The sequence below is a fragment of the Arxiozyma heterogenica genome (assembly GCF_036370985.1).
Source record: "Arxiozyma heterogenica strain weizmannii chromosome Unknown scaffold_6, whole genome shotgun sequence".
Taxonomy (NCBI): Eukaryota; Fungi; Ascomycota; class Saccharomycetes; order Saccharomycetales; family Saccharomycetaceae; genus Arxiozyma; species Arxiozyma heterogenica.
Genome location: NW_027042659.1, coordinates 591,117 through 615,179, shown reverse-complemented (window position 1 = coordinate 615,179; position 24,063 = coordinate 591,117). Strand labels below are relative to the sequence as shown.

General features: G+C 31.4%; 8 protein-coding genes across 8 annotated transcripts; 4 read left to right on the top strand and 4 right to left on the bottom strand.

The window, feature by feature from the left end:
* Positions 1–454: 454 nt before the first annotated feature.
* YND1 (apyrase) lies at positions 455–2,446 on the top strand (the record flags this gene model as incomplete). The annotated part of the gene is made up of 1 exon (XM_064861174.1): positions 455–2,446. One exon carries the CDS (start codon positions 455–457, stop codon positions 2,444–2,446), a length of 1,992 nt encoding a protein of 663 aa, XP_064717414.1.
* A 584-nt stretch (positions 2,447–3,030) lies between these two features.
* NUG1 (RNA-binding GTPase NUG1) lies at positions 3,031–4,629 on the top strand (the record flags this gene model as incomplete). The annotated part of the gene is made up of 1 exon (XM_064861173.1): positions 3,031–4,629. One exon carries the CDS (start codon positions 3,031–3,033, stop codon positions 4,627–4,629), a length of 1,599 nt encoding a protein of 532 aa, XP_064717413.1.
* Positions 4,630–6,093: 1,464 nt separating this feature from the next.
* Positions 6,094–7,638, top strand: PAC2 (Pac2p; the record flags this gene model as incomplete). Its single annotated transcript, XM_064861172.1, has 1 exon — positions 6,094–7,638. One exon carries the CDS (start codon positions 6,094–6,096, stop codon positions 7,636–7,638), a length of 1,545 nt encoding a protein of 514 aa, XP_064717412.1.
* Positions 7,639–7,752: 114 nt separating this feature from the next.
* On the bottom strand, positions 7,753–8,439 carry TMA20 (translation machinery-associated protein 20; the record flags this gene model as incomplete). Its single annotated transcript, XM_064861171.1, has 2 exons — positions 7,753–8,287; positions 8,429–8,439. The coding sequence occupies 2 exons, from the start codon at positions 8,437–8,439 to the stop codon at positions 7,753–7,755; spliced, it is 546 nt and encodes a 181-aa protein (XP_064717411.1).
* Positions 8,440–8,890: 451 nt separating this feature from the next.
* Positions 8,891–13,033, bottom strand: SEC3 (GTP-Rho binding exocyst subunit SEC3; the record flags this gene model as incomplete). Its single annotated transcript, XM_064861170.1, has 1 exon — positions 8,891–13,033. The coding sequence occupies one exon, from the start codon at positions 13,031–13,033 to the stop codon at positions 8,891–8,893; it is 4,143 nt and encodes a 1,380-aa protein (XP_064717410.1).
* Positions 13,034–13,684: 651 nt separating this feature from the next.
* On the top strand, positions 13,685–14,056 carry NTF2 (Ran GTPase-binding protein NTF2; the record flags this gene model as incomplete). Its single annotated transcript, XM_064861169.1, has 1 exon — positions 13,685–14,056. One exon carries the CDS (start codon positions 13,685–13,687, stop codon positions 14,054–14,056), a length of 372 nt encoding a protein of 123 aa, XP_064717409.1.
* A 116-nt stretch (positions 14,057–14,172) lies between these two features.
* On the bottom strand, positions 14,173–14,925 carry PWA37_004691 (bifunctional 4-hydroxy-4-methyl-2-oxoglutarate aldolase/oxaloacetate decarboxylase; the record flags this gene model as incomplete). Its single annotated transcript, XM_064861168.1, has 1 exon — positions 14,173–14,925. The coding sequence occupies one exon, from the start codon at positions 14,923–14,925 to the stop codon at positions 14,173–14,175; it is 753 nt and encodes a 250-aa protein (XP_064717408.1).
* A 476-nt stretch (positions 14,926–15,401) lies between these two features.
* Positions 15,402–19,565, bottom strand: PAN1 (actin cytoskeleton-regulatory complex protein PAN1; the record flags this gene model as incomplete). The annotated part of the gene is made up of 1 exon (XM_064861167.1): positions 15,402–19,565. The coding sequence occupies one exon, from the start codon at positions 19,563–19,565 to the stop codon at positions 15,402–15,404; it is 4,164 nt and encodes a 1,387-aa protein (XP_064717407.1).
* Positions 19,566–24,063: the final 4,498 nt, after the last annotated feature.

Sequence of the window (24,063 nt, the reverse complement as noted above, 5' to 3'; positions counted from 1 at the left end):
AAAAGTGTTCCAAATTTTTCTTTAGTAAATTTTTATTTTTTCTGCTTTTCTTTTTTTTAACAAATTTTAAAAAATTATTTATTAGGGTACACAATTATGTATCAGAAAATAGAACTTACAAAATAAATTCTTTCTAGGGGTATTACCGTATTCCTAATTTTCTCTGTATTTTTTTTGCTATTTCGATTATTGAGGAAAAACTTGCAACTCCAAAACCCTTTTTTCGAGTCGAACCTGTCAAAAAGAATTAATTTACAAACAGCTTTTTATGTGCAGTATAGTGCTGAATCACTAGATAAAGCTGTGTTTAAGAGTGGTTCTAAATTAAATATGTTGATTTGTTCTTGTTTTTCATTATCTACAATTTAACTCACACAGTGAGACAGAGGAAAAAGAAAAAGAAAAATAGATTGTTGTTTTATACACATTTCTACAAGGAACTCTTCTGTTAATTATGCTTATTGAAGATTTTGATAGATATGGTATAGTGGTGGATGCCGGTTCATCCGGATCAAGAATACATATATATAAATGGCAGGATCCAAACACTATATCAGTTACTGATGTAAAGGCACACTCAGTGCCTCAAATTTATCAGTCGAAGGATTGGATCTATAAAGTGACGCCAGGTTTATCAAGTTTTGAAGATCATCCAAAAAAAAGTTTTACTAAGCATATTAAGCCATTATTAGATTTTGCAGCAACTATTATTCCGAGTGATAAGATTAAAGATACACCAATCTTCATTCAGGCCACAGCTGGTATGAGACTTCTAAAACCTGAGAAGCAAAGGAAGATATTAGAAAATGTTTGTGAAGGTATTAAAAAATCAACTGATTTTTTATTGACAGATTGTGATTCACAGATCCAAGTTATTGATGGTCAAACTGAGGGAATCTATGGTTGGTTGAGTTTAAACTATCTCGGTGGTTATTTCGACAATTATGATCCAAATGATTCAAATCATTTTACCTATGGTTTTATGGATATGGGTGGTGCTTCAGCGCAGATTGCATTTGAGCCGAGTGACAAGGAGGAGATAAAAAGACATAAAGGAGATATTGCTAAAATTAATTTGAAGAGTATTAATGGTAATATCCAAGAGTGGAATGTTTTTGTTAGTACTTGGTTAGGGTTTGGTGCTAACCAGGCAAGACAAAGATATTTTGCACAATTAGTGAACAGTCTACCAGAGAATATAAATCAATACGATGATGATGACTTTAGCACACGAAGAGTGTATGATCCATGTATTCCGCAAGGTTATCAACACAAATTTGAATTCAAAGATGTTGAATTTATTGCTATAGGAAAAGGTGATTTCGAACAATGTAGTAAATCCATATATCCATTATTGTTGAAAAATATGCCATGCTATGATGAGCCATGCCTTTTCAATGGAGTTCATGTACCTAGAATTGACTTTAATAAGGATAGATTTGTTGGTATATCGGAGTACTGGTATATACCAAATGATATTTTTAAATTAGGTGGTCCATACGATTTTAATAAATTTAATAAAGGTGTGAAGAAGTTTTGTAATACTAACTGGGAAATTTTGCAGAAAAATAATTTAAATGGTGAGTATAATGATATTCCAGAAGAATACCTTGCAGCATCATGCTTTAAGAGTACATGGATTTTAAATGTTTTGCATGAAGGTTTTGAGATGCCAAGGAATAAAGAGATCAATTCAAATCTATTAACAAATTCGAATGAAACTCCTGATAACACTGATCCAATTTTTCAAAGTCTAAGTGATATGAATGGGACAGAAATATCCTGGACTCTCGGAAGAATACTGTTATTTGTATCCGGTAGTATTATGAGGGGTAATCTTATTGATAAAGTTGGGATTTATCCAAGTAAATTAGAAGCAGAGAACCTTGGTAAGACATTTATTTCAGGCACTTTACTCAGCTCTGTAGATAGACGCCTAGATTTCCATTATTATAGATCGATTATGATATTGATTATAATAAGTATCATTGTAATAATATTATACTATACCTTACTTCATAATATGTTTCATCTTAAAGGAGGAAACATTTTTTCCAAAGTGCACAAGATTGTAAATTTCATTACAAGAAGGATTAAATCATTTAGGAGTACAAGGACAGTCTATGATAATCTATCCAAATTAGAAGAAGGGACATATAATAATAAACATTTGATTTCTAAGGTATTGTTAAAAAAGGCACTGAATAATAACAATGGTAAAGGTAATATGGATATGAGTATGAATGATACTGTCGATAGAGGATCGGTTTTAAGAAGTCAGAGTACTGGTAACTTGACAATGAATCGTCCTATTAATGGAAATCTAGATGAGAGGAAAGAACGATCCCCATTCATGAGGTCCATATCAAGAGCTAATATAACATCTTTAACAAGCATTCAAATGTCGGCATTAGATGAGAATTCGGGGTCAGCTCATGATCTATGACCCCAATTTATCAAGATTTTTGTAACTGATAGCATTATATATAGGTTAATGATGAGTAGGTTCTCATTCGTTATCATCGTTATAGGTTCTATTTACAATGTACACGGTAATGACAATATTTCATTTATAGATATGAATTTAATCGAATTGCACCAAGATCGAGTAATGATTCACTCTTACTAGCCATAAATGTAAGCGGTTTTTTGATGGAGGAATATATAGATAGAGAGTTAGAAGTACTAACTGGTGATAGTGGTGCAATTGGCAGAAGATTGGGATATGTCTTGGTTTAAGTGTATGGGTGTTTCATTCTAGTGTTGTTTTTTTTTTTCTTAAAGTTTTTTAGTTCCCTCTTTTTTTTCACTTTTAGTTCAAAGGAAAAAAAATTTTGTTGCGATGAGATGAATATCATAAAGAATTTATTCAATGAATCAGGTAAAAGCATGTATTCAGAGAATCATTGTGACTCTCAAATTGTAAAAGAGGAGTATTTGTGATCGTTTACAGATTTTATATATCTAGAGAAGGGGTATTCATATAATAGAAAGTGTTGAATACAAGGAAAAATTTGAAACTAGTAAAAGATGGTGAGAGTTAGAAAGCGTACATCAAAGAGAACTTCTACTCGTATGAGAGAAGGTATTAAGAAAAAAGCTGCTGCTCATAGAAGAAAGGAAAAAAAACTTGCTAAGCGTGATATCACTTGGAAGTCTAGGCACAAGAAGGATCCAGGTATTCCTGCCTCTTTTCCTTATAAGACAAAAATTTTAGAAGAAATTGAAGCTAGAAAACAAAAAGAATTAGAAGAAAAAGAGTTGAATAAACAAAAAAAATTAGAAGCCAGACAGAGAGCTTTGGAACAAGGCCAAGATATCAATATTAATGATGGCATGGAAGATGATTATGAAGATGATGGAAATGGATTGGCGGCTTTAGTGGAATTGGCTCAACAAGCTGCAAGAGAATATAATGGGGAAAATGTAGCAGAAACAGGTCAACTACAAGATGATTTAGATGTCATTGACTATAATATCAACTTCTATGATGGTGAAGGTATGGAAGGTGAATCAGAACTAGAAAAATCAAGAAAGGCATACGATAAGATTTTTAAGACTGTAGTAGATGCCTCTGATGTTGTTCTATATGTTTTGGACGCAAGAGACCCAGAAGGTACTAGATCAAGAAAAGTGGAAGAAGCAATTCTGCAAAGTCAAGGGAAACGTTTAATTCTTATCCTAAACAAGATTGATTTGGTACCACCATATGTTTTAGAACAATGGCTAAATGTTTTGAAATCAAGTTTCCCAACTATTCCATTGAAGGCTGCACCAGGTGCCACAAATTCGACATCTTTTAATAAAAAATTAACACAAGCCGTAACAGCTAATGCTCTTTTAGAAGCGTTGAAGACATATGCCAATAATAGTAATTTGAAGAGATCCATTGTGGTTGGTGTTATTGGGTACCCTAATGTCGGTAAATCATCTGTGATTAATGCACTAACTTCCCGTCGCGGTGGTCAATCTAAAGTATGTCCTGTTGGTAATCAAGCTGGTGTTACTACATCATTAAGAGAGGTTAAGATTGACAATAAATTAAAGATTCTTGATTCTCCAGGTATATGTTTCCCAAGTGAACATGGTAAAAAGAGTAAAGTTGAACATGAAGCTGAATTGGCATTATTAAATGCCTTACCACCAAAATATATCATTGATCCATATCCGTCGGTTTTAATGCTGGTGAAACGTTTATCAAAATCTGAAGAAATGACCCAAAGTTTTAAAAATTTCTATGAGATACCTCCAATTCCAGCACCAGATGCAGACACTTTCACCAAACATTTCTTGATCCACGTTGCACGTAAGAGAGGGAGATTAGGAAAAGGTGGTATACCCAACCTTGCTAGTGCCGGTTTATCTGTTTTAAGTGACTGGAGAGATGGTAAATTCTTGGGTTGGGTTTTACCAAAGGCTTCTAAGAATACAACAGAACCCAATATTGATAATAATAGTGGTAGTGGTAGTGGTTCTACAATCTCTACTGGTGCCACTGTTGCCCCAGCTAAGGTAGAGCAAACTACAATTGTCTCTGAGTGGTCTAAGGAGTTTGATTTAGACGACCTATTCGGTAACTTAGACAAGGTTATAAGTGAATCTAGTAAAGAAGATAGGATGGAAGAATAGGCTTGGTTATTTCAGCAAATTAGTTACAGACATAGCAAGAAAAAAGATAAAAATAAAACACATAAAAAAGTTTTGATTGGATAGAAAACACATTCTTATCATTTGGTTAATTCAACAGTATATGTATCCACCCTTATACATATATATATCTCTTTGTATAATATTTATTTTTATACCATATTTTACCTTGTCGGATTGTTAATACTACTTAGATATCTAGAAAAAATAAAAATAAAGAAACAATATTTTCACTGTAATAATATCATATATAAATTTGAATAGAGTGTATCTAATTTCATTCAGATTCATTTAAAGTAGTCCTTAATTACATGCTTAATGATATGGTTAAATTGTATCTAACGGAGTAGTGTCATTTTGAATTGTATTACTATTCACTAAAACTGATGTATCTTATTATTTTCTTTCCCATCACATATAACTTTTTACACTATTAAGAATTTTGGAAAGAGTATTTACTATCAATATATCATCATCATTCACTTTTTTTCTTTTGCCATTAATATTATTAATGGAATAATTATCTTTAATATTATTACTACTAAATGATTCATCATTTATGGAAAGAATAGTAAATTACTGTAGTGGTTGTATCGTCCTCAGGTACAGATAAAGTAGGTAGAGAATAATCATATTTTTTTTTATTCTTTAATAAAGTCTGTCCTCCACTTTTTCGCAGAAATGCCAAACCATAAACATTCAATATCTTTTCTTAGTTTTGAAGTAGTTTAGTGGATATGTTTGGGTAGAATTTACGACTGTTCTCGCGAGCATCATATATTTTAAAAAAGCCTCAAAGAGTCTGCCATTTTATAGGCTTTTCAAATTAAGTTGAAAGGCAGACCGTTCAATATTTTACACTTTCTACTTGAATGGACTCTAACTAATGCATTATGTTATCCTGTAGCTTTTAGAATCATGTTTATGAGCATTCTTGCAGTTTTTTTTTTTCTGACCTCGTAACTGTTTCAGGAGTAAATTAAATTTATTGTAGTGAATAGAGACAGTAGTATTATATACTGTATTGTTACTCTTATTTTAGCAAGACTCTAGCGAAGAAGTCAATTCTTACAAAAAATGAATTTGAGATTTTTCGAATTCTATTTTTCTTTTAACTCATATTGATAATAAATTATATTAGCCAAAATTATATGTGTAGGCCATGTAAAAGTTTCCTTAAAATTGTTCTTTCGTATATATGTTTGTTAAATCTGATAATCCCAAACTTCTTATCTTTATTCTTTTCTTTTTTACACGATTTTTTTGATAAATATGAAGTTGAATATAAAGACTAAAAAAAAAAAATAAGGAAATGGAAACCTTTTGATCAACTTTTACGATTAAGATGTGTCAGTTCCACCTGTCAATTGTAATTTCGTCTTAATCAAGAACAAATAATTGCTTTGGGAATTGGATTGAGGTTAGCAATTTTTTGAACCACTCTAAATGCAAAAGCTAAAAGTTGGTGATCGAATTTTGCTTGAAAAGGATTTATGTACAATAAGATATATAGGGTCTATTGATCAATGGCCAGGTATTACAACTTTTGGTGTCGAATGGGATGATTCTACTAGAGGAAAACATTCAGGGATCTACAAAGGCACACAACTCTTCCATACGTCTGTGGATGGAGCTGGTTCCTTTATGAAGGAATCTACACTAATTAGCAAGTTGGTTCAAAATAAAAATATTTGGAATGCATTAGATGAAGTATATGGCACTCCTAATGTATCTGACTCGGATATTCATGATATAGCATTTAATAATAAGCATGTGGAATGTGTTGGTTTTGGCAATTTGAATAATAAAAACAGAGATTTTGCAAAGTTAGAAGTGATTTCTTTAAATAGGAGGGCAATCAGTCGGTTAGGTGTTAATGATAGCATAAACACTAAAAAGTGTTTAAATGTGAAAAGCTTAGATCTAGGTTATAACTGTTTTACAAATTTGGCAACTGAATTAAGTACTTTTCTAGAATCATGTCCAAATTTGCAAGAGTTAAACTTATCAGGAAATAGATTTTTATTAGAACAAGAAATTCCAATAATTAAGCCTATAAAACATGTGAAAAGATTATATTTAACTTCATGTCATGTTAAGAAGAATTTATTAAGCATTATTTTTAAATTATTCCCTAATTTAGAATTTCTAGATCTTAGCTTGAATGGATTGAATGAAGGTGATTTTTCCAATATTACTATTCCAATAACTTTGAAATCATTAATATTGAATAAAAATGATCTCCAAACAATTCCACTAAGCATTTTTAATTCAAATATACAGGATTTAGATGTTTCGGAGAATATGATCGAACAGGATATTCCAAACAATACTGGTACATTAAATAAAATACAGTCTCTCGATATTACTAATAACAAATTGAAAGCTTGGTCTACATTAGATAAAATAAATGTGGTGTTCCCATTCCTGAAGTCAATTAAATTAAATAATAATCCTATAGTTGGTGTTATGGAAAAGGTTGTTTCTACACGACAGGATTTGGATCCCATGTTTTATCAGATTATTGCTAGATTACAACGTATTCAATATATAGATGGTTTTTTTGTTTCTAAGACAATTAGAGAGTTGGCAGAATCGTATTTTGTATTACACTCCAAAGAAAAAAAGTACTCAATGGATCACAAGTTGGAAAGGTGGCAATGGTTACAATCTCACTTTTCTAAACAAACTAAATTGTCTGTCAGTTGTCTTGATGATGATAACGACGATGAAACATTCCTATCAAATTCTTTAATTCAAATAAATATTAAAAATATACAGGGGCTAGAAGAATTTAAATTGCATGTATTAGATACATGGACTTTAAGAACCCTTAAGGGGAAAGTTGCCTCATTAACTTTCAAAAACATTCTTTCTTTGAAATTGTTCATTATGGATAATTCTGATAATAGAAAACAATATTTGGAGAAAGAGTTTCTCAAAATAAAGGACAACTATCTAACTTCTGGTAGTGATGTATATTACGAATAATATATATATATATATAACTGCCAATTGAATATCAATATTCCTGTAGGATAAAGAGTATTATGTATTATTGATGTTAGAAAAGAGGAGTGTGACGTTATATAATAATGTCTTAATTCATTCAATACTAAATGTCCAAAGTGGATCACCCAAATGATGAATCATTTCAACCCCATGACCTTTGTTAATTTTTTTAATATCTTCAGTACTCATTAATAATTTGCCAATAGCTAGAGCATTTTCTTTGTTCTCAGCGTTAATAACCACAATAGTATCTTTTTCTAAACCTGGACTGTCTGGTAGTTTAGCACCAGCTGATGTTAGCCCAGGACACATGATGTTTGCACCGGATAAAACAAACTTAATGGCACCTCTATCAACTTGAACAGTTGGATAAGCTTCAGGAAATTTATGAACAAGTCTTAAACTTGGTATTAATTCGTCAAATTTTTGGAAAAACAAAACCTCTCCATCCACACTGTATAACTGAATTTTATCTTCACATTTAATCAATTCTATATGACTCTTTTTTGGAATTAATTCATCAATAACAAGCTCAAGGGCAGGATATTGGGATACTAATTTAGATTTTAAAGTTCTTTGAATTGAAGATTTAACGTTAGAACGGGAATGGATATCTTCTTTAGAAAATCTGTAACATCAAAAATCAGGGGTAGTGGAAGAAGGGATAAGACTACAAAAGTAATCATATCATAGTAATATTATTTTTGTCAGTAATAATATTTACTTTAAAAATGGTGGAAAGACATTTCCAAAAATTAGTTGCACATACTTTTTAAACATATTTTATGTTCTTCTACTTTGTTCTTTGAGGATCTTCGTAAATCTTAGTTAAAAAGGCTTACATTATGTCTTGAAAATGTATACCTACTGTGCTTAGTTCTTTGGAATGTGCAACTTTTCTGTATCTTTCTTCCTTTTATTATTTTTTTTTCTTTTGCAAAAATTTCATTAGTTACAATTTCCATTAGGAAATAGAGGTTTTAGAAACTGTTAGGAGATTGATATTAGAGGTGTCAAGTAAAGAGAGTACAGAAGAAAACTATGTAGTTTGCAATCAACTAGCATGATTTGAATATGTTAGTGGTACTACGATATAGATGTCTCAAGCCTTGAATGTTTAAATGTTTTGAAAAAAGAGGAGAAAATAGTAAAGCTAAGATATATTTTTATTTTAGTTGAAATTTTTATATACAGTTCTATGTAGTATTAAATAATTAGATTGATATACATATTACTCCTTATACTGTTCAAAAGAGCTAATAATATTATTCTTGTTAAATCTAATTTGAAGACCACGGTAATGTTTATCAACCAAAGTGTACAATTTCAAACACAATGATACGGTCTGGCCTTGTAAAGTGGACCACACTTTGTCTTTTAATGATATATGAATTGCTTCAGGTTGCTGTATAGTAATATCTTCCATCATATGATTATAAAGCGTTTTGACTAATTTATGGATGTCATCTGAGGTATAAGAATTTAGAATAATTTCCAAATTTTGTCTGCTATAAGCACCCCATTGTGATAGGCTTACGGAAGAAGTGGTATTATTTTCATCTATACGAGTAGCACCATCAATAAAGCCTTTTAACTTAGGCATAGAGTTTTGTAAAAGATGATATGCATAAATATTTCTTTCTGTGTCGAATTTTTCTTTACATTGTTGTAATTGGTCATCAAACGTGCCATTTAATTTGGCATTTAACATAGTTAGTAATTCAATAAGCCAATTATAATTTGTTAGCAATGTAAGTGTTTCTACCAATGTTGAATCATCTAACAAATGTTTACGCACAGAGGAATGCTTTTCAGACATTGGTTTTTCGCCTAATAATTTGACTATCGTAGATAATATATCAACATAAGAGTTAGTCAGTATTCTATATGTTTCGGATTCAATGTATTTCATATTTGAAGTTTTGGAAATTATCCATAATAAAGAATCATTAATACTGTTGACTAATATTGGGAAATTGAACACTGGTGATAATAGTTCTTTATGGAAATCAGCAGGAACAATTCTTTCAAATGTCAACAATTGCGAATTTATATTGTCTATCCATAAATTTTGACTTTGGACAAATAATTTTTTAAATGCTGTATATAAGAATTCCTGATTTGATGATTCCAATGTTTTTATTCTTTCCTCTAAAAGAAGCATAATACAAGGCTGAATACCACTACTAACTTTAACTAGGTCATTTAGTAGTGAACTAAATTCAGAAATAATTGGTTGAAATACCTTAGAAACCATGTTCATGGTTGTTGAAGCAGACTGTCTATCAGAATCCATGTGATTGATTTTGTCTAAAGAAACAACTCTCATGCTAGGGTCACTATATTCAGCAACATATTCAGAAAATGACAAATGTGATTTAATATGGAAAAATGAAATGACAAAATTTTGATAAATGATGCATTGTTCTTGAATAAAATTCAAGACTTCTATCAAATTTGATAAAAAAGGGGAATATACAGGATCATCAACAGAAAATTCTCTTGTCTTTTTAAAATGTTGCCATTGTGATAATAAAATTTCAAGATTCCTCTGTTGTGTAACGGACTTCTCCGAAACCAAATTATTTTGCGACTTATTTGACACTTGTTTAAATGTTCTAGACCATAATTTATTATATATTAATTGGATATTTTGGTTCCATGTCTTTACTATAGTATGATACGACTCAGAGGATATTTCTTTACAGAAGCATATTAATGGTGCATACACTAACAGTCTTTGTAATGTACTTACTAATTGTTCATTGGTACTATCACTGTTGATGCTAGAAAATAAGGTGCCCATTTCGTCTACTAACCTTGCTAAAAATAATTCAGTGACCTTTTCATAATATATGTGTCTTTTCTTCATGGCTTCCATATTTCTTAAATCGTTTTCATCTTCGTTATCATCATCTTTGTTCCTACCATTGATTGCTTTCAGAGCCTTTGATAATGAACTCAACTGAGTCTCCATCCATGGAAGGTTTCTTTCACGAATTGGACACTTTAAGAGTTCTTTTAGAGTGGTTTCATCTAGAGATACTGTATTTAATAAATCGGACAAAGTAGACCATAAAAGTTTTTTATTAGCGCTTTCGACTTGTAATCCATTATCTTGCCTTTCTACAAAGTCTATGTCTTGTGCTAAGTTATTTAAATCCATTAAAAACATGGAGAGAGGTGGGTTCATTTTAGCACACTCTTGTTCAATATTTATTTCATATGATTCCAAAAATTGGTCCATTTGTTGTAATTTTAGAAGATCCTTATTGAAAATGTGTTCAGTCTCGACAAGCTTAGCATTCAATCTTGCAAGTAATTGATCTGCATCATCATTAACAGTCCAATTCACGTCAGTCAAGGCTTCTAATAGTATTTCATCTGTAATATCGACTTTTTGTAATCTTTGTTTCCTAACAGTGGGTGCCTCGGATTCTAGGGATTCATCTGCCACTTCAGATAAAGATTGATGATCTTCTTCCTGAATAGTGGTGACTTCATGATATTGGTGGGGAGAGAGAACTGGTTGTTCAAATGTTTGGCTATATCTAATTTCATCACCTGTTTCAAATGAAAGGTCATTGTTAATATTTTCATTTGTCAAATCTTTATCATCATCATTAATTATACTGTCATCATTAGTGATTCTAAATCGTCTTTGGTTAACTGATTCTGTGTCACTAGGGTCAGATATTGGGGTTGCATATGGCTCATTTGGATTAGCATCTGAAAATAACAATTGAGTTTTTTTATTATCATTATTAAGGACAGATCTTGGTGCTTCATTGAAATCGAGTTCGTCATTATCATTATCAGTATTATTATCATTATTATTAGTAGTAGTGGTGGTAGTATTTAAAAAATCGTTACCTGGGGTTATATAAATTTCTTGACTAGAATCTTTAGTGAATCCTGATCTTGACATTTCATCGGATATGGGTTTTTTAAGGTCAGCTGGATTATGATTATCAATGTTTAACATTGCATTTAGATCTTCCATTAGATGATCATTAATTCTATTTGGAACTGTTGAGTCTTTAATCCTATCATTATTGTTTGTAGTTGTGGTTATAACTGTATCAAAATGGTCTGTATTATTGTCTAGCTGTAACGGTTCAGTGTCAATATTTTTGTAAGGGATAGTATTTTGCAAATAATTATCCTCCTGTCTTGGAGTTTGGTACACATCTATAGTTTCATTAAAACCTTGATTTTCTTGGGAGTAGGATTTTTTCATGGCATGATATGGATGATCTTGGTTTGATTGATTAAATTCATATAAATCATTGTCATTATTAATATTGCTGTTGTTGTTAGGTTGAATGTTTGATGAATTTGCATTTATAGATGAATTATTAAAACTACGACTGACTTCATTTAAAGTAGAGTGTTTAGTATATGGGCTTCTATTTAAAGATTTATAATTCGGCGTATTTGTTTCTTCATTTGGAACATTTGCACTTAGATTGTAGTCGGTAGGAGGTAGAGTATCATTCTTATTTAGTGTCTTTGTGTTTTCAACATTTGGAGTATGGTTTGAATTTGTTAAAATTTGTGGTTGGTTTTGAGTTTGAGGTCGAAGTTGAGGTTCAGGATGTGAGGAAGATTGGTTTGGAGTTGGAGTTGGTTGAGTTTTTTTGTTTTGATGTATGACAGCTCTTTGGTAGCTTTTTTCGTCTAAATAGAACATACTTAGATCCCAATTGATCAATTCTGGGACATGGCCATCGAAAGTCTGTGAAAAGATCTTGACCAAGCTTTTAATAAAAACAGTTCTTTCTTTTGATGAATTAGTCTGCCAATAATATCTTTTACTTATTGTTAAAAGAAAACCCTCAGGTATCTCGGTATCTCTTTCGATCCTTGTTAAATCATGGAAATTCCAAGTTCTGCCAATTTGGAAAGAACCATCCTGGTTTTCACGAGCCTTATGTAAGAAGACAGTGTAAGGTGGCTCTGCCAAAGAGCTTAGAATCAAGATTCTTTTCTTCTTGTATTCCAATTTAGAATCAGGACCGGGTCTCGAACTTGGATATTTGGCGTCCTCAATGATTCTGACATGGGTCATATAGTTGTTAGGTTGGTGTACGTTAGCATGGTTATTTGTTTTTGGATCCAGTTTGTTGAAGCAGGAGAAAATAATGGCCCTTCTATCTCTGTCATACTGTTCAGCCAAAAAATTGGAACCCTGCGAAGAATTTGAAGATCTTGAAATGTTTCTTTTATGCGTATTGGATACACTCGAACCAGAGATGGTTCTCTTATGTAACGTTGACGAATGTTGGGACTGTCTTGTACTATGGTAATGTGTATCTTGAGATGATTCCCTACTGTGGCTTTTTCTTTTAAACGGGGAAATAGCACTCTTCATGGTTGGTTCTTATATAGGAAATGAGGGTGAGAATCGAATGTGGAAAACAGGAGAATGAAGGGTTGACAGTGAGTTGAATTTGAAGTACACACTACTGTACGATTTTCCTTATTTTGTTGTTATTGTTGTTGTTGGGGAGAGATGGAGGATGGAGGATGGAGGATGGAGGGGGCTTTTAAAGGAGGTCTACAGAGATTATGCTAACCATTACGGGCATCATATATGTGTTGGGTAGTATCAACAGAAACAAGATTCTGATTTATACAATCTATAATATTTGTTTAAGATTTCTGAGACGTTTCTTTTTTTTTTCTCCCCTCTCTCTGTTGTCACTTGCGACGGCCGGATGCAGGAAGAAGAAGAAAACAACGACGTCAGTAAATTCTCGAGAAGAAGGAAACTGCGTAAAAAAAAAAAAAAAAAAAAAAAAGAAAAATTGTTCTATTTGGCTAAAGGCAATTTAAAGCACAATCTGCACATATTAGAAGGGAGGATGTCTCACCATGTGTCTTTGTGTGACTGTGTGTCTTGTGTTGTCCTTTGGAGTCTCTACCTAGTTATATATTCTCACAGGTGTACGAATACTTGAGGTTTTGGAGGAAGAGATAAAATAAAATAAATTAAATTAAATTAAATTAAATTAAATTAAGAATGGATTTTAACGCCTTAGCTCAACAATTCACTGATTTTTACTACAACCAATTCGATTCCGACAGATCTCAATTAGGTAACTTGTACAGAGATGAATCTATGTTAACTTTCGAGACCACTCAATTACAGGGTGCCAAGGCTATTGTCGAAAAATTGGTCTCTTTACCTTTCCAAAGAGTCTCCCATAGAATCACTACTTTAGATGCTCAACCAGCTTCTGCTAACGGTGATGTTCTAGTCATGATCACTGGTGATTTATTGATTGATGAAGAACAAAATCCACAACGTTTCTCTCAGGTTTTCCATTTGATTCCAGATGGTAACTCCTACTATGTCTTCAATGATATCTTCCGTCTAAACTATTCCGCTTAAATACTAATTAGATAACTAACTATATATATGTATATGTATATGTATATGTATATATGTGTGTTTATTTATTTATAAATTTATTTATATATGGTTTGTTTTTTATTTTACTATTATCATTATTTAAACATTTCTTTTAATACATTTCTTCTTTCTGATTTAGATGATTTGATACACTTCCCCTCTTTAATATCCTTTAATATCAATTTGTCAACTTTAATGGATTTCTCAATATATTCAATCAAATTGTCAAAATCAACCCCTGAGGTGCATGGGACACAGACAACACCATTCTCATCCATTATAATTAGATCACCTGAATTCACACTTATTCTGTTCCTATCAGATGTAAGTATATGTAAGGTTTTTTCTGTACTTATCGGTTTTAGGTTTGAATTACTTGAACATGAGGAAACGCCATAGCTGTACACTGGGAAACTCATCTCTTGTAATTCTCTAACATCACGAACTCTACCTAATATAACAGCACCACGACATTTCAAATATTGGGCCCTTGTCGCATTTAACCCACCAAAGATTGCCATTATAGGTCGCACATATGGTGCTACTTCCAATTGTAAATCTTCACTGAACCTGCTAACAAGAATAGAACCCTCACTGATCTTATCTGCATAATTTGTAGATGCAGTCTCGATATATTTGGAATCAAACTTAGATACATACTTTACTGTATATGCTCTGCCAACGATACTTTTCCCTTTATTATCCTTTGGCAACGATCTAGGCTCCACATTGGGAATATATCCACCATTGCGAATCTTATAGACATTTAATAATCCATCACTGATATCACATGTACTGAAACTTTCAAGTGCTTCAATAAGCTGTTTTTCATTTCTTTTGATATACATTATTTTAACAGGTATATATATATAGTTAACTAGGTAAAAGGTTAATAGTTGTCTAGATCTTTAATACTATTATTTTTTTTTTGGTTTCTTTCGCGAAAACCTATTGCTTGATCTAGTTGATCCTGCAGATCGTGATGAAAGAAGTAAAGTGGTAAGAGGATGGTATCAGAAGAAGAAGAAGGTAGTCCTTAACAGAACTCTTTATACTGGCTCGATATCATGTTTCGATTCTTGAGAGGAGAGAAGGAAGGGGGGAGGGGATATTCTGTTTTATTAGTTCATTTATTGTTATCTTCATGATTTGTGCCTGCAAATTTCGGACTTTTTATTGGTTATTAAAAGACAGAAGAAGAGTTGTCACGGTGAAAACGATAAAATTTATTAAAGATACAAATATACAGATACTATATGATACAGTATGAAATTATACCATATCAGATCAAGTCATAGAAGGTTTGTATGAATACATAATAATCTTACATATTTGGTAATGGAGGTGGTGGTGGAATCGTCATTGGTGGTGCAGGACGAACAGAGGCAGAAGCGTCTGAATCTGAATCCACTGATTCCGGAATCGATAAAACATCATCGTTATTGTCAATATTGTCATTATCATAACTACTCAAATTATTGTTATTAACTGGTATGTTGGACATAACAGTTGGCAAAGCTGGAGGTGGAGGTAATGAATTAGATGGAGCAGTAACTACAGGCATTGATGAAATTGGCGGGACTTGCATTGTATTAGTTGATGAAGAAATACTAGTGACAGAATGACTCTCTGGCACACTTGGTACGGGTGGTGTAATTGGAACTGCTGGGCTTGCTGTTTCAGAGACACTTGGTACTGGTGGTGCAATTGGGACTGCTGGGCTTGCTGTTTCAGAGACACTTGGTACTGGTGGTGCAATTGGGACTGCTGGGCTTGCTGTTTCAGAAACACTTGGTACTGGTGGAGCTATTGGTACCGGACCCGGTGGAGATGTTAGACTTGTAGAGGAATTGTTAACTATCATAGTTTGTTCAGTGGTGGAGGCTTTGGGCACATTCATTGGTGTGGTAAAATTACCAGGAATGGTAGTTGGATTACTGTTTTCGACTCCATTTTGAGCATCATCGTCATCATCAGACCAATCACTATCATCCCCACCTCCAGAGACAAGACCTCTTTGAATTTTTCTTTGAGTTTCAGCAGCTTTAGAATCAAAAGATGTGGTTGAATTATTAACAGTAGATTCAAAATATTGGTTTTTATTTTGTGTAGAAGATGATTGAGAATTTACAGTTGTAGTATTAGTCAATGGTGAAGTATTCAAAGTGGTGGTTGGAGTTGCTGATAGATTTGCAGTCGATGGAATACAAGAAGTTTGTTGTGGTGGTATTGCATTTGATACTTGTGTAATATTTGAAGCATACTTTGGAGCATTTGCTCTAGGAACTGTCGAATCTTCTTTATCGTCGGAATCTTCTTCTTGAGCTTCAGCCAACTGTCTACGTAATTCTACTAATCTTTTCTGTTTATCAGCTTTTTTCTTTAATTTTAATCTTTCTAACTCTTCTTTTAACCTTCTTTCTTCTTCGTCTTCGCTATCGGACTCATCTTGTAAAGAAGTTGTCGCTTTATTAACAGAAGTTTGATTTACTGAGATATTACTACTTAAACTAGTAGAAGACGATTCCTGAATGAATGGAGATTCAGGTTTAGTAATTACATTCTCAGTAGAGAATGTGCCATGTCTTGAACGATTAGCCCGATCAGTGTTACGGCGATCTAATCCAAACTTAGCTAATCTCTCTTTCATTCTCTTTTGTGCTTGTTCCTTTAAGAAAGAGGTACGGTCATCACTTCTTGCTTCTACTTTACTATTCGTATTTGATTTATTGGGTAATATTTTTATATTCAATTGACGAATGAAATTTCGAATAGGTGGTTCCAAACCAATACCAAATTCCCATTTTTCAAAATTACCATTATCATTATCTAATAACTTCCCAATTAAATATGATTTAAGAGAAGCAGAGATATCAGAAATGGATGTTTTGACATCATCAATAACCTCTTTGTTTGCTTTGCCTTCATTTTGGATTTTTTCAATTTCCTCGGTGTATTTGTTAGATTCAACCTGGGCGGTACCTGCAGTGGACTTGCCAGTTAATGTTGCCATTCTGGATCTTAATAATTCCCTGCTCTTAGCTTTTCTTCTATCATTTTCAGTGATCTCACCATTGGCGCCGGTACCAATAATAGAACTTGGATTCTTTGATTTGAATAATTTGATCTTGGCATCAGTAATTTCTTTTTCCATATTAGTAATTTGAGTGAATAAATCGGGGATCTTAGCAAAAACATTTTCTAATCTAACTTGAAGGTCAGAGGAAATAGATTGGTTTATTGTTGGAATTTGAATAGCCTTTAATTCATCTTGTAATCTTTCAATTAATTTTACTTCATCTTTTAAAGAGATTTTGGTGACTGTTTGGACAGGTTTAGATTCAGAAGATTGGATTTCAGCCTTTGTATATTGTTGTTGAGATTTTTGATTATGAGTATTTTCATTTGTAATGTCGTCAATTGGTGGGTACTTAGATTCAGCACCACTAGTAACTGAATTATTATTTTTAGATTCACCTGATGGTTGAGGCTGTTTCTTCTCTTCCATAGTGGTGTTTGTGGAAAATATCTTTCTACGGTTTCTGAATGTAGGTAAAGCATCTTCATCATCATTATTTTTAAAATTCAATGCATTAATTTTTGATTGATTCTTAATTGTATTATCCTCATTTTTTAGTTGATTTTTCACATTATCCAAAATTAGGTTACTGGATGGGATTAAACTTGGAGGTAATCTATTTGGTAATGGGTTGCCATTTAATTTTCTATAAACCAAATGCATACCAAGGGCAAATTCTTGCTTGTTTAATTGTCCGCTATTATTAATATCACATAAATTCCAAATATGTTCTAAGTCAGCTCTGTTTAGACCTGATTTTCTGAAAATTTCTACAGCAGTTGGAGAGTCTAAAATGCCTTTACCTTGGGAATCGTAAGTTTCAAAAATACTATAAAACAAAGACTTTTCTTCAGGAGATATTCTATCGTTATCTGTATTATCAATTGATGTCATTTTATTAGCAAAATTAGTTTGGGAGTAAATTTCATTATTTCCAAACCCAGTCTTTTGAGCTGTTAATGGCATAGTTGGATTAAAATTGGAAGGTGGTAAATAACCAGTAGCTTGAGGTTGTAATATCTGTTGTGATGGAACAGATCCTGGCTGTTGATTAAATGAAATTTGTGGCATTATCATATTACCATTTTGTGGTTGGTTTAAATTAGGTTGAAATCCACCAGTAATTTGAGATTGTAAAACGCCCCCAGTTAATTGTGGTGGCATTCCAAAACTTGTTTGAGGCATCATAGCACCACCTGTAATTTGAGTAGTTAATCCTGTTGCACCACCAGTGATTTGAGCTGGTATACCGAAACTTGTCTGTGGTATCATTACACCACCTGTAATTTGAGCTGGCATACCAAAACTTGTTGATGGCATCAATCCGGTAGGTTGAGGTTGTAAAGTGGTCATACCAGCTGTAATCATTTCATCAAATGGGGTTTTTGGAGTGTTTTTACTCGAAGCAATGCTTAAATTGATTGCATCTATAAAACTGTTGACTTCATTCTTTGTTTTTGTATCCAATTCATAAGGGATAGAATCACCTTGTAAGACATTATTAATCAAATGCATAGCTAATGCGAATTCAGGAAACAACAGTTCACCAGCTTTGCTGGTATCACAAAGTGCCCATATCTTAGCTAATTGAGATGGTGGAAGCCCAGATTTTAATAAAATAGCTCTACAATCAGTACCGGTGATTGTGTTGGACCCAGGTTTAACTGCAGATCTAAATAGAGTCTCAAATTTAGCTTGATCATTAGCAGTGATAAATGACAGTCTAATTGCAGGAATTTTTATATCATTGTTTAAACCATTGTTGGCAAAAGAATTAACAAATCCAGTAGCAGTTGGTTTCAAAGGTTCTAATGGAACTTGAGATTGTTGAACATAGAATCCAGTTTGTTGAGGCAATAAAGGCTGTTGTGGAATCTGGTATTGTCCAGTGACTTGTGGTGGTAAGGAGGTGGTCATTGATTGTTGATTAGTTATTTGAGGCTGCAATGAAGGCTGAGAAGCGGACCTAGTTGGATAGTAACCAGTACCTTGAGGTTGAAACTGTTTCTGTGGTTGTTGTAGAGAAGATCCACTTAAGGTTTGGTTATTTTCCATATTAGAGTAATACCCTGTACTTTGCTGCTGTAATGGTTGAGTGAGTTGAGGTTGGTTAACTTGAGACTGGGTCTGTAATGGTTGGTAACTCTGAAATCCTCCTAATTGATTGGATTGTAAATTAGAAGTTGGTTGGAGTTGATTCATGCCTACAGCATAATTTTGTTGTGGCATGGTACCGTAAGAAGATTGTATCTGTTGTGGTTGTTGATAAACATTCTGTTGTAATTGAGGTTGACCTTGAGCTTGTCCTTGTGCTTGAGGTTGTGGCTGTGGTACTTGTTGGGGTTGATAATAATTACTGCCCGATAGGAATCCACTATTTGCAGGTTGACCCTGATATGGATTGTACATATTGGGAAATAATTTAGTTAGTATTTGGAGACTTTGGAAAGGGGGAATTATATAAGACAACTATAAGCTTTAGTTTTACATAGAATATGTAGCAAAGGCAGTAAAGTTTCAGGCAGGCTTTTTTTTTCACTTATATGACTTGCTTCTAGTTCCTTACCAAAATTCCTTTTTTTTTTTTTTGCAAACTTCATTTATCGTTCTGTTCAAGTGTAAAAAAAAAAAAAAAAAAAAAGAAAAATAAAATAAAACATCGTTACCCTTTTAGTACTTGATACCTATTTAGGAAATGCAGTATGTATGAGGAAACTATATTAGTTAGTCACAAGAAAAGGTTTCCATGAGACATTGGGGGGTGGGAATTAAGTATTAGCAATTTTTGTAAAGAGATATGTTGTTTGTTAAATTGCTAAGGTTATAAGAGTTTGGGTTTCCTCAATAGTTGTGAGCCAACTTTTTTTTTTTAAAAAATCTTTAGACATAACATAAGACAAGAAAACAAATTAAAAGAATTAGATGAAAAGGTTCACATATCGTTGTTCTTTTACTGCACAACGACTTTAAAAATATTTAATGTTAGCAAAACTATGAAAATTACTCTCTATCTTATTTTCTTTAAACAATATTGGTGACGTAATAATGAAATAAAAATAAAGTGTGTTTCTAAGCGTTATTTTATTTTATAGAATTTTGACCATATTTTTCTTGCGGACTTAATAGATGTTAGCTAAAATGCGACAAAATATTATAAGTATAACCCTAAATCAAAATAAGAAGTATATGACTTGTAACTTTATAGGGTCTAATTTATATTTACTAGTTGTTGTTGTTGTTTTCTACTATAGTATTTTTTTTTGTTTTGTTTTTATTTATAAATTAAGTCTACTAAGTTTTATATGTTTAAATATTTGTTTAAATCAATATTTGATAGAATTTTCATGGTGAACTTTAACACTATTTTATGTCTCCATCCAGTTAATAAAAAAAATATACATTTTGTTGGGATTTTTATTTTTCTTGAATATCATTTGGATACAAAAATGAAAAATTGAGAACCAAAAATAAACAATATAAAAGAAATGTCGAATAAAAAACTCAAAGTTACAATTACATAATTCCTAGAGAATGATTACAACAATATCCCATCTATTTAACTTTGAATAACAATCAAAGATAAAAAATGTGAAATGTAATGCATCTTTCCTTTTTTGAACAAATATAACAAATTACGTAAAGGTTCAACAATAATTATCCCAATACCAACATCTATATTTTTAGAAGAAGATACATTGGGTGATATATATAACATCTTAAAAAATAAAAAATATCAAAAAAATTAAAAACAAACCAAGATAAATGCTTTCATTATTAAAGGCTTTAGCATCAAAAGCTATATTAAAATTCATTATCAAATTAATTCAATAACATGATATATATACTTCTAGTAGAATGTTGATGATATTATAAGTTTTTAGATTGTTCAATGTAGGATGTTAGTGGTACTAAAGATTTATTTCATTTCATTTTTTAACTTTTGTTATATAACTATTCAGTCCTTTAATACGACGGGTTTGGATTGCTAAAACTACGTCTAATCATGTTTCAATAATATATTTTCAATTTCACAGATATGCTAGTATAAACTATGTACTTTTTATTCAGATCCAAAATTGAAAAAACTTATAAGTAGTTACAAATGATTACTTAACACAGAGAGCATCTCTACACAAAAATACTGACCCACTGTTAAAGAAAGCCTCTAAAAAACTAAAACAACTAAACTCTGAATTATTATTTAATACTAAGAAATTTTTTTTACTGTATTTTTTGATTGTTGCAATACGAATATTTTGAAGAAAAAAAATTTTTTCTTTTTCCTCAAAGATATTTATTAAATTCAAGTAAGAAGACTTTATTTTTAACTTATGAAAATTGTTAAATCCAGAAATCACCATTTATCTCGATGTGCTACAACAGAAATAACTTCATATAACTTTATTATTCCCATATATTTATCACATATTTTAGATAGTAGCATGGAAATAGGATCATTATACATAATATAGTCCTGTAACCTGTAAGTTCTATTAGATTTTTCAAATATCATAAACATAATTGAAAAGATTGTAATTTTAACCCTTGTGTTTCTCTATTATAGCAAAAATATTTCTTGGCAAAATATTGAAACCACAATATTTGGACATAATTTTCTTCTAGAATTTGTAGAGTACTGGTTGATATGTTCCATGAAAATTTCCATCGTCTTTAACTGCATTATAAACAATGAAAAGATTTTTTTTTAGTCTGGTGCTGAATAAATTCTTTTAAACTTTTGGTCACTGAAATGAATCAGCACTAATAACATGATTCATGATTGTAAATAAATACAGTTTCAGTAAAGTTATTACCTTTGTTAAACTGGAATTGAAATTAAGAACAGCATTGAAAAGTTTTTTTTTAGGTACAAAGATTTATTGAAACATTCGTCATTACAGTGTGAAAATGTAAAAGACAAGACATTACATGAATCTTTTTTTTAGTACTATCGCACTTTTTGTGAAGAATGTGTCAAAACTGTCAATACCTTAAATTATATGTAATAATATATTAACTCCCCACAGAAAATAACAAATCAAAAAATTTCGCCAGTTACATTAAGACAGTTCGAAGATATCAAAATATTAATTAAAAAAACGAAAAAGAAAAAAGAGAAAATTCGTTATGATATTTTCCATAAATTCTACGTTCAAAAATTATTATTAGGAGAAAAGAAAAAAAACCAATACTTTTTCTTCTTCCCTTCATTTTGTTTATTAGTTTCCTCAATCAGAAATATGAAACAATTAACAAGCTAGCACTAGAACAATAAAAATCTCACATTATTAATTCCTAATTCCCAAAACAAGAGTTATATACGAGTAATCCAACAAATTAAGAAATGTCTTGCTGTTGTAATTTCACTATTCTCTTTTCTTCCCTCCTCTTTATTTCCGCATTTAGTTTATGGTTAGTAAATTGTTTTTTTTTTTTCCAAATAACAACAACAACAACAAAGTTATCTTTTTCGTTCAAAGGTATCATTACCAGGAAAATTCATTTTTTCCTTAACAATAACTGGTTTAATGGAAGTCTTTGAAGCATGTAATAATTAAGATAATATGCATCTCGTTCCTTAACAAATCTTCGTGTTGTTTATATTTTTTGTTGACATTACCCAAAAAGAAAATTTTGGCTCTTCCTTCCACCTCATACCTGCCGTCTAGAAATTTCTCTTACCAAATTTTCGTATCAATATGTTGAAAAAAAAAAGAAAAAAATGGGAGCATATATTCAACACCGACGCAAAAAAATCGGGTTGAAAAAAAAATAAGTTTCTTTGACTGTTATAGTTATATAGAATTAGGGTTTTGTAAAAGATACCGTGAAACCGGTCATCTACATAAATCTTATAAATGATATTCAGACAGAACAGATGGTATAGAGATTAAATGATAATAATTTATCTTCTTTTGTATATTCATTTCTCTATGAATCTATAAAACTATTAGAACATTATTAAGAAGACCTGTTGATAATTAGCAACTGTATGTTTTTTTCCTTCAAGTCTAGTCTTATTCTTTATTACGTGAATCAAAAAAAAATTACTAGACATACGTTGATTTGTAGTAGGGTTGCAAAAAAATTTTCAAATCTTTTTCCCTCAGGGGTACTTTTTTTTTTCTTTTTTCTACAAGACTTATTGTATGAAAAATGGTAAGGAGATAACACCGATGCTAGTGGTGCAATTACCCACTTTTGATGCTATGTACTATTAAAGAATTAACAATTCTTGTAAATTTGATAGTATACTTTATAAACCAAACATCAGATGGACAAATACAACAAATAGAAAAGTATACAACCTATATAATAATAGATTTGTACAATATTTTATAAATAATCATCAAGATTAACAACCTAATTCAACCATAATATGTTTTATCAAGCCCTTCGTTCGATAGCAAAACAAGGTAATTCAACAAAAAAGATGGGAGATTCTAACAGCAAGCACTTGCACATTTCGACTTTTGTAAGTTCCAGATCCGCTTCTTCATATTTTTAAAACAATCAAGGAAACCAAAAAATGCATTGTTTCTTAAGTGTCTTTTTTGTGCTGCTTTGTTTTCTCACTTTAACTCGTTTAAAACGGGTCTTTAAATTTCTTTTTTTTTTTTTCAATATCTCGAAACTAAACGTTTTATACAATACATACTATTGTTAATTTTTAAAAAAGATCTTGTAGGCAACCGTTCAAATAGGAAAACAAATCTGTTGTGATTTTCGGTTTTTTCTTTCTTAATATTTTGGACTACTGCGCTTTTTGTTTTCCTTTTGCGAAAAACAACGTTTATTTAGGAAAGATATGTTTAGGGTTTTTTAAATATTCTTTCAATTTAATTTTCTACATATAAAAAAAAGAATTTGTGTTTAAAATCAACCTGTAATCCTAATATTGTATATA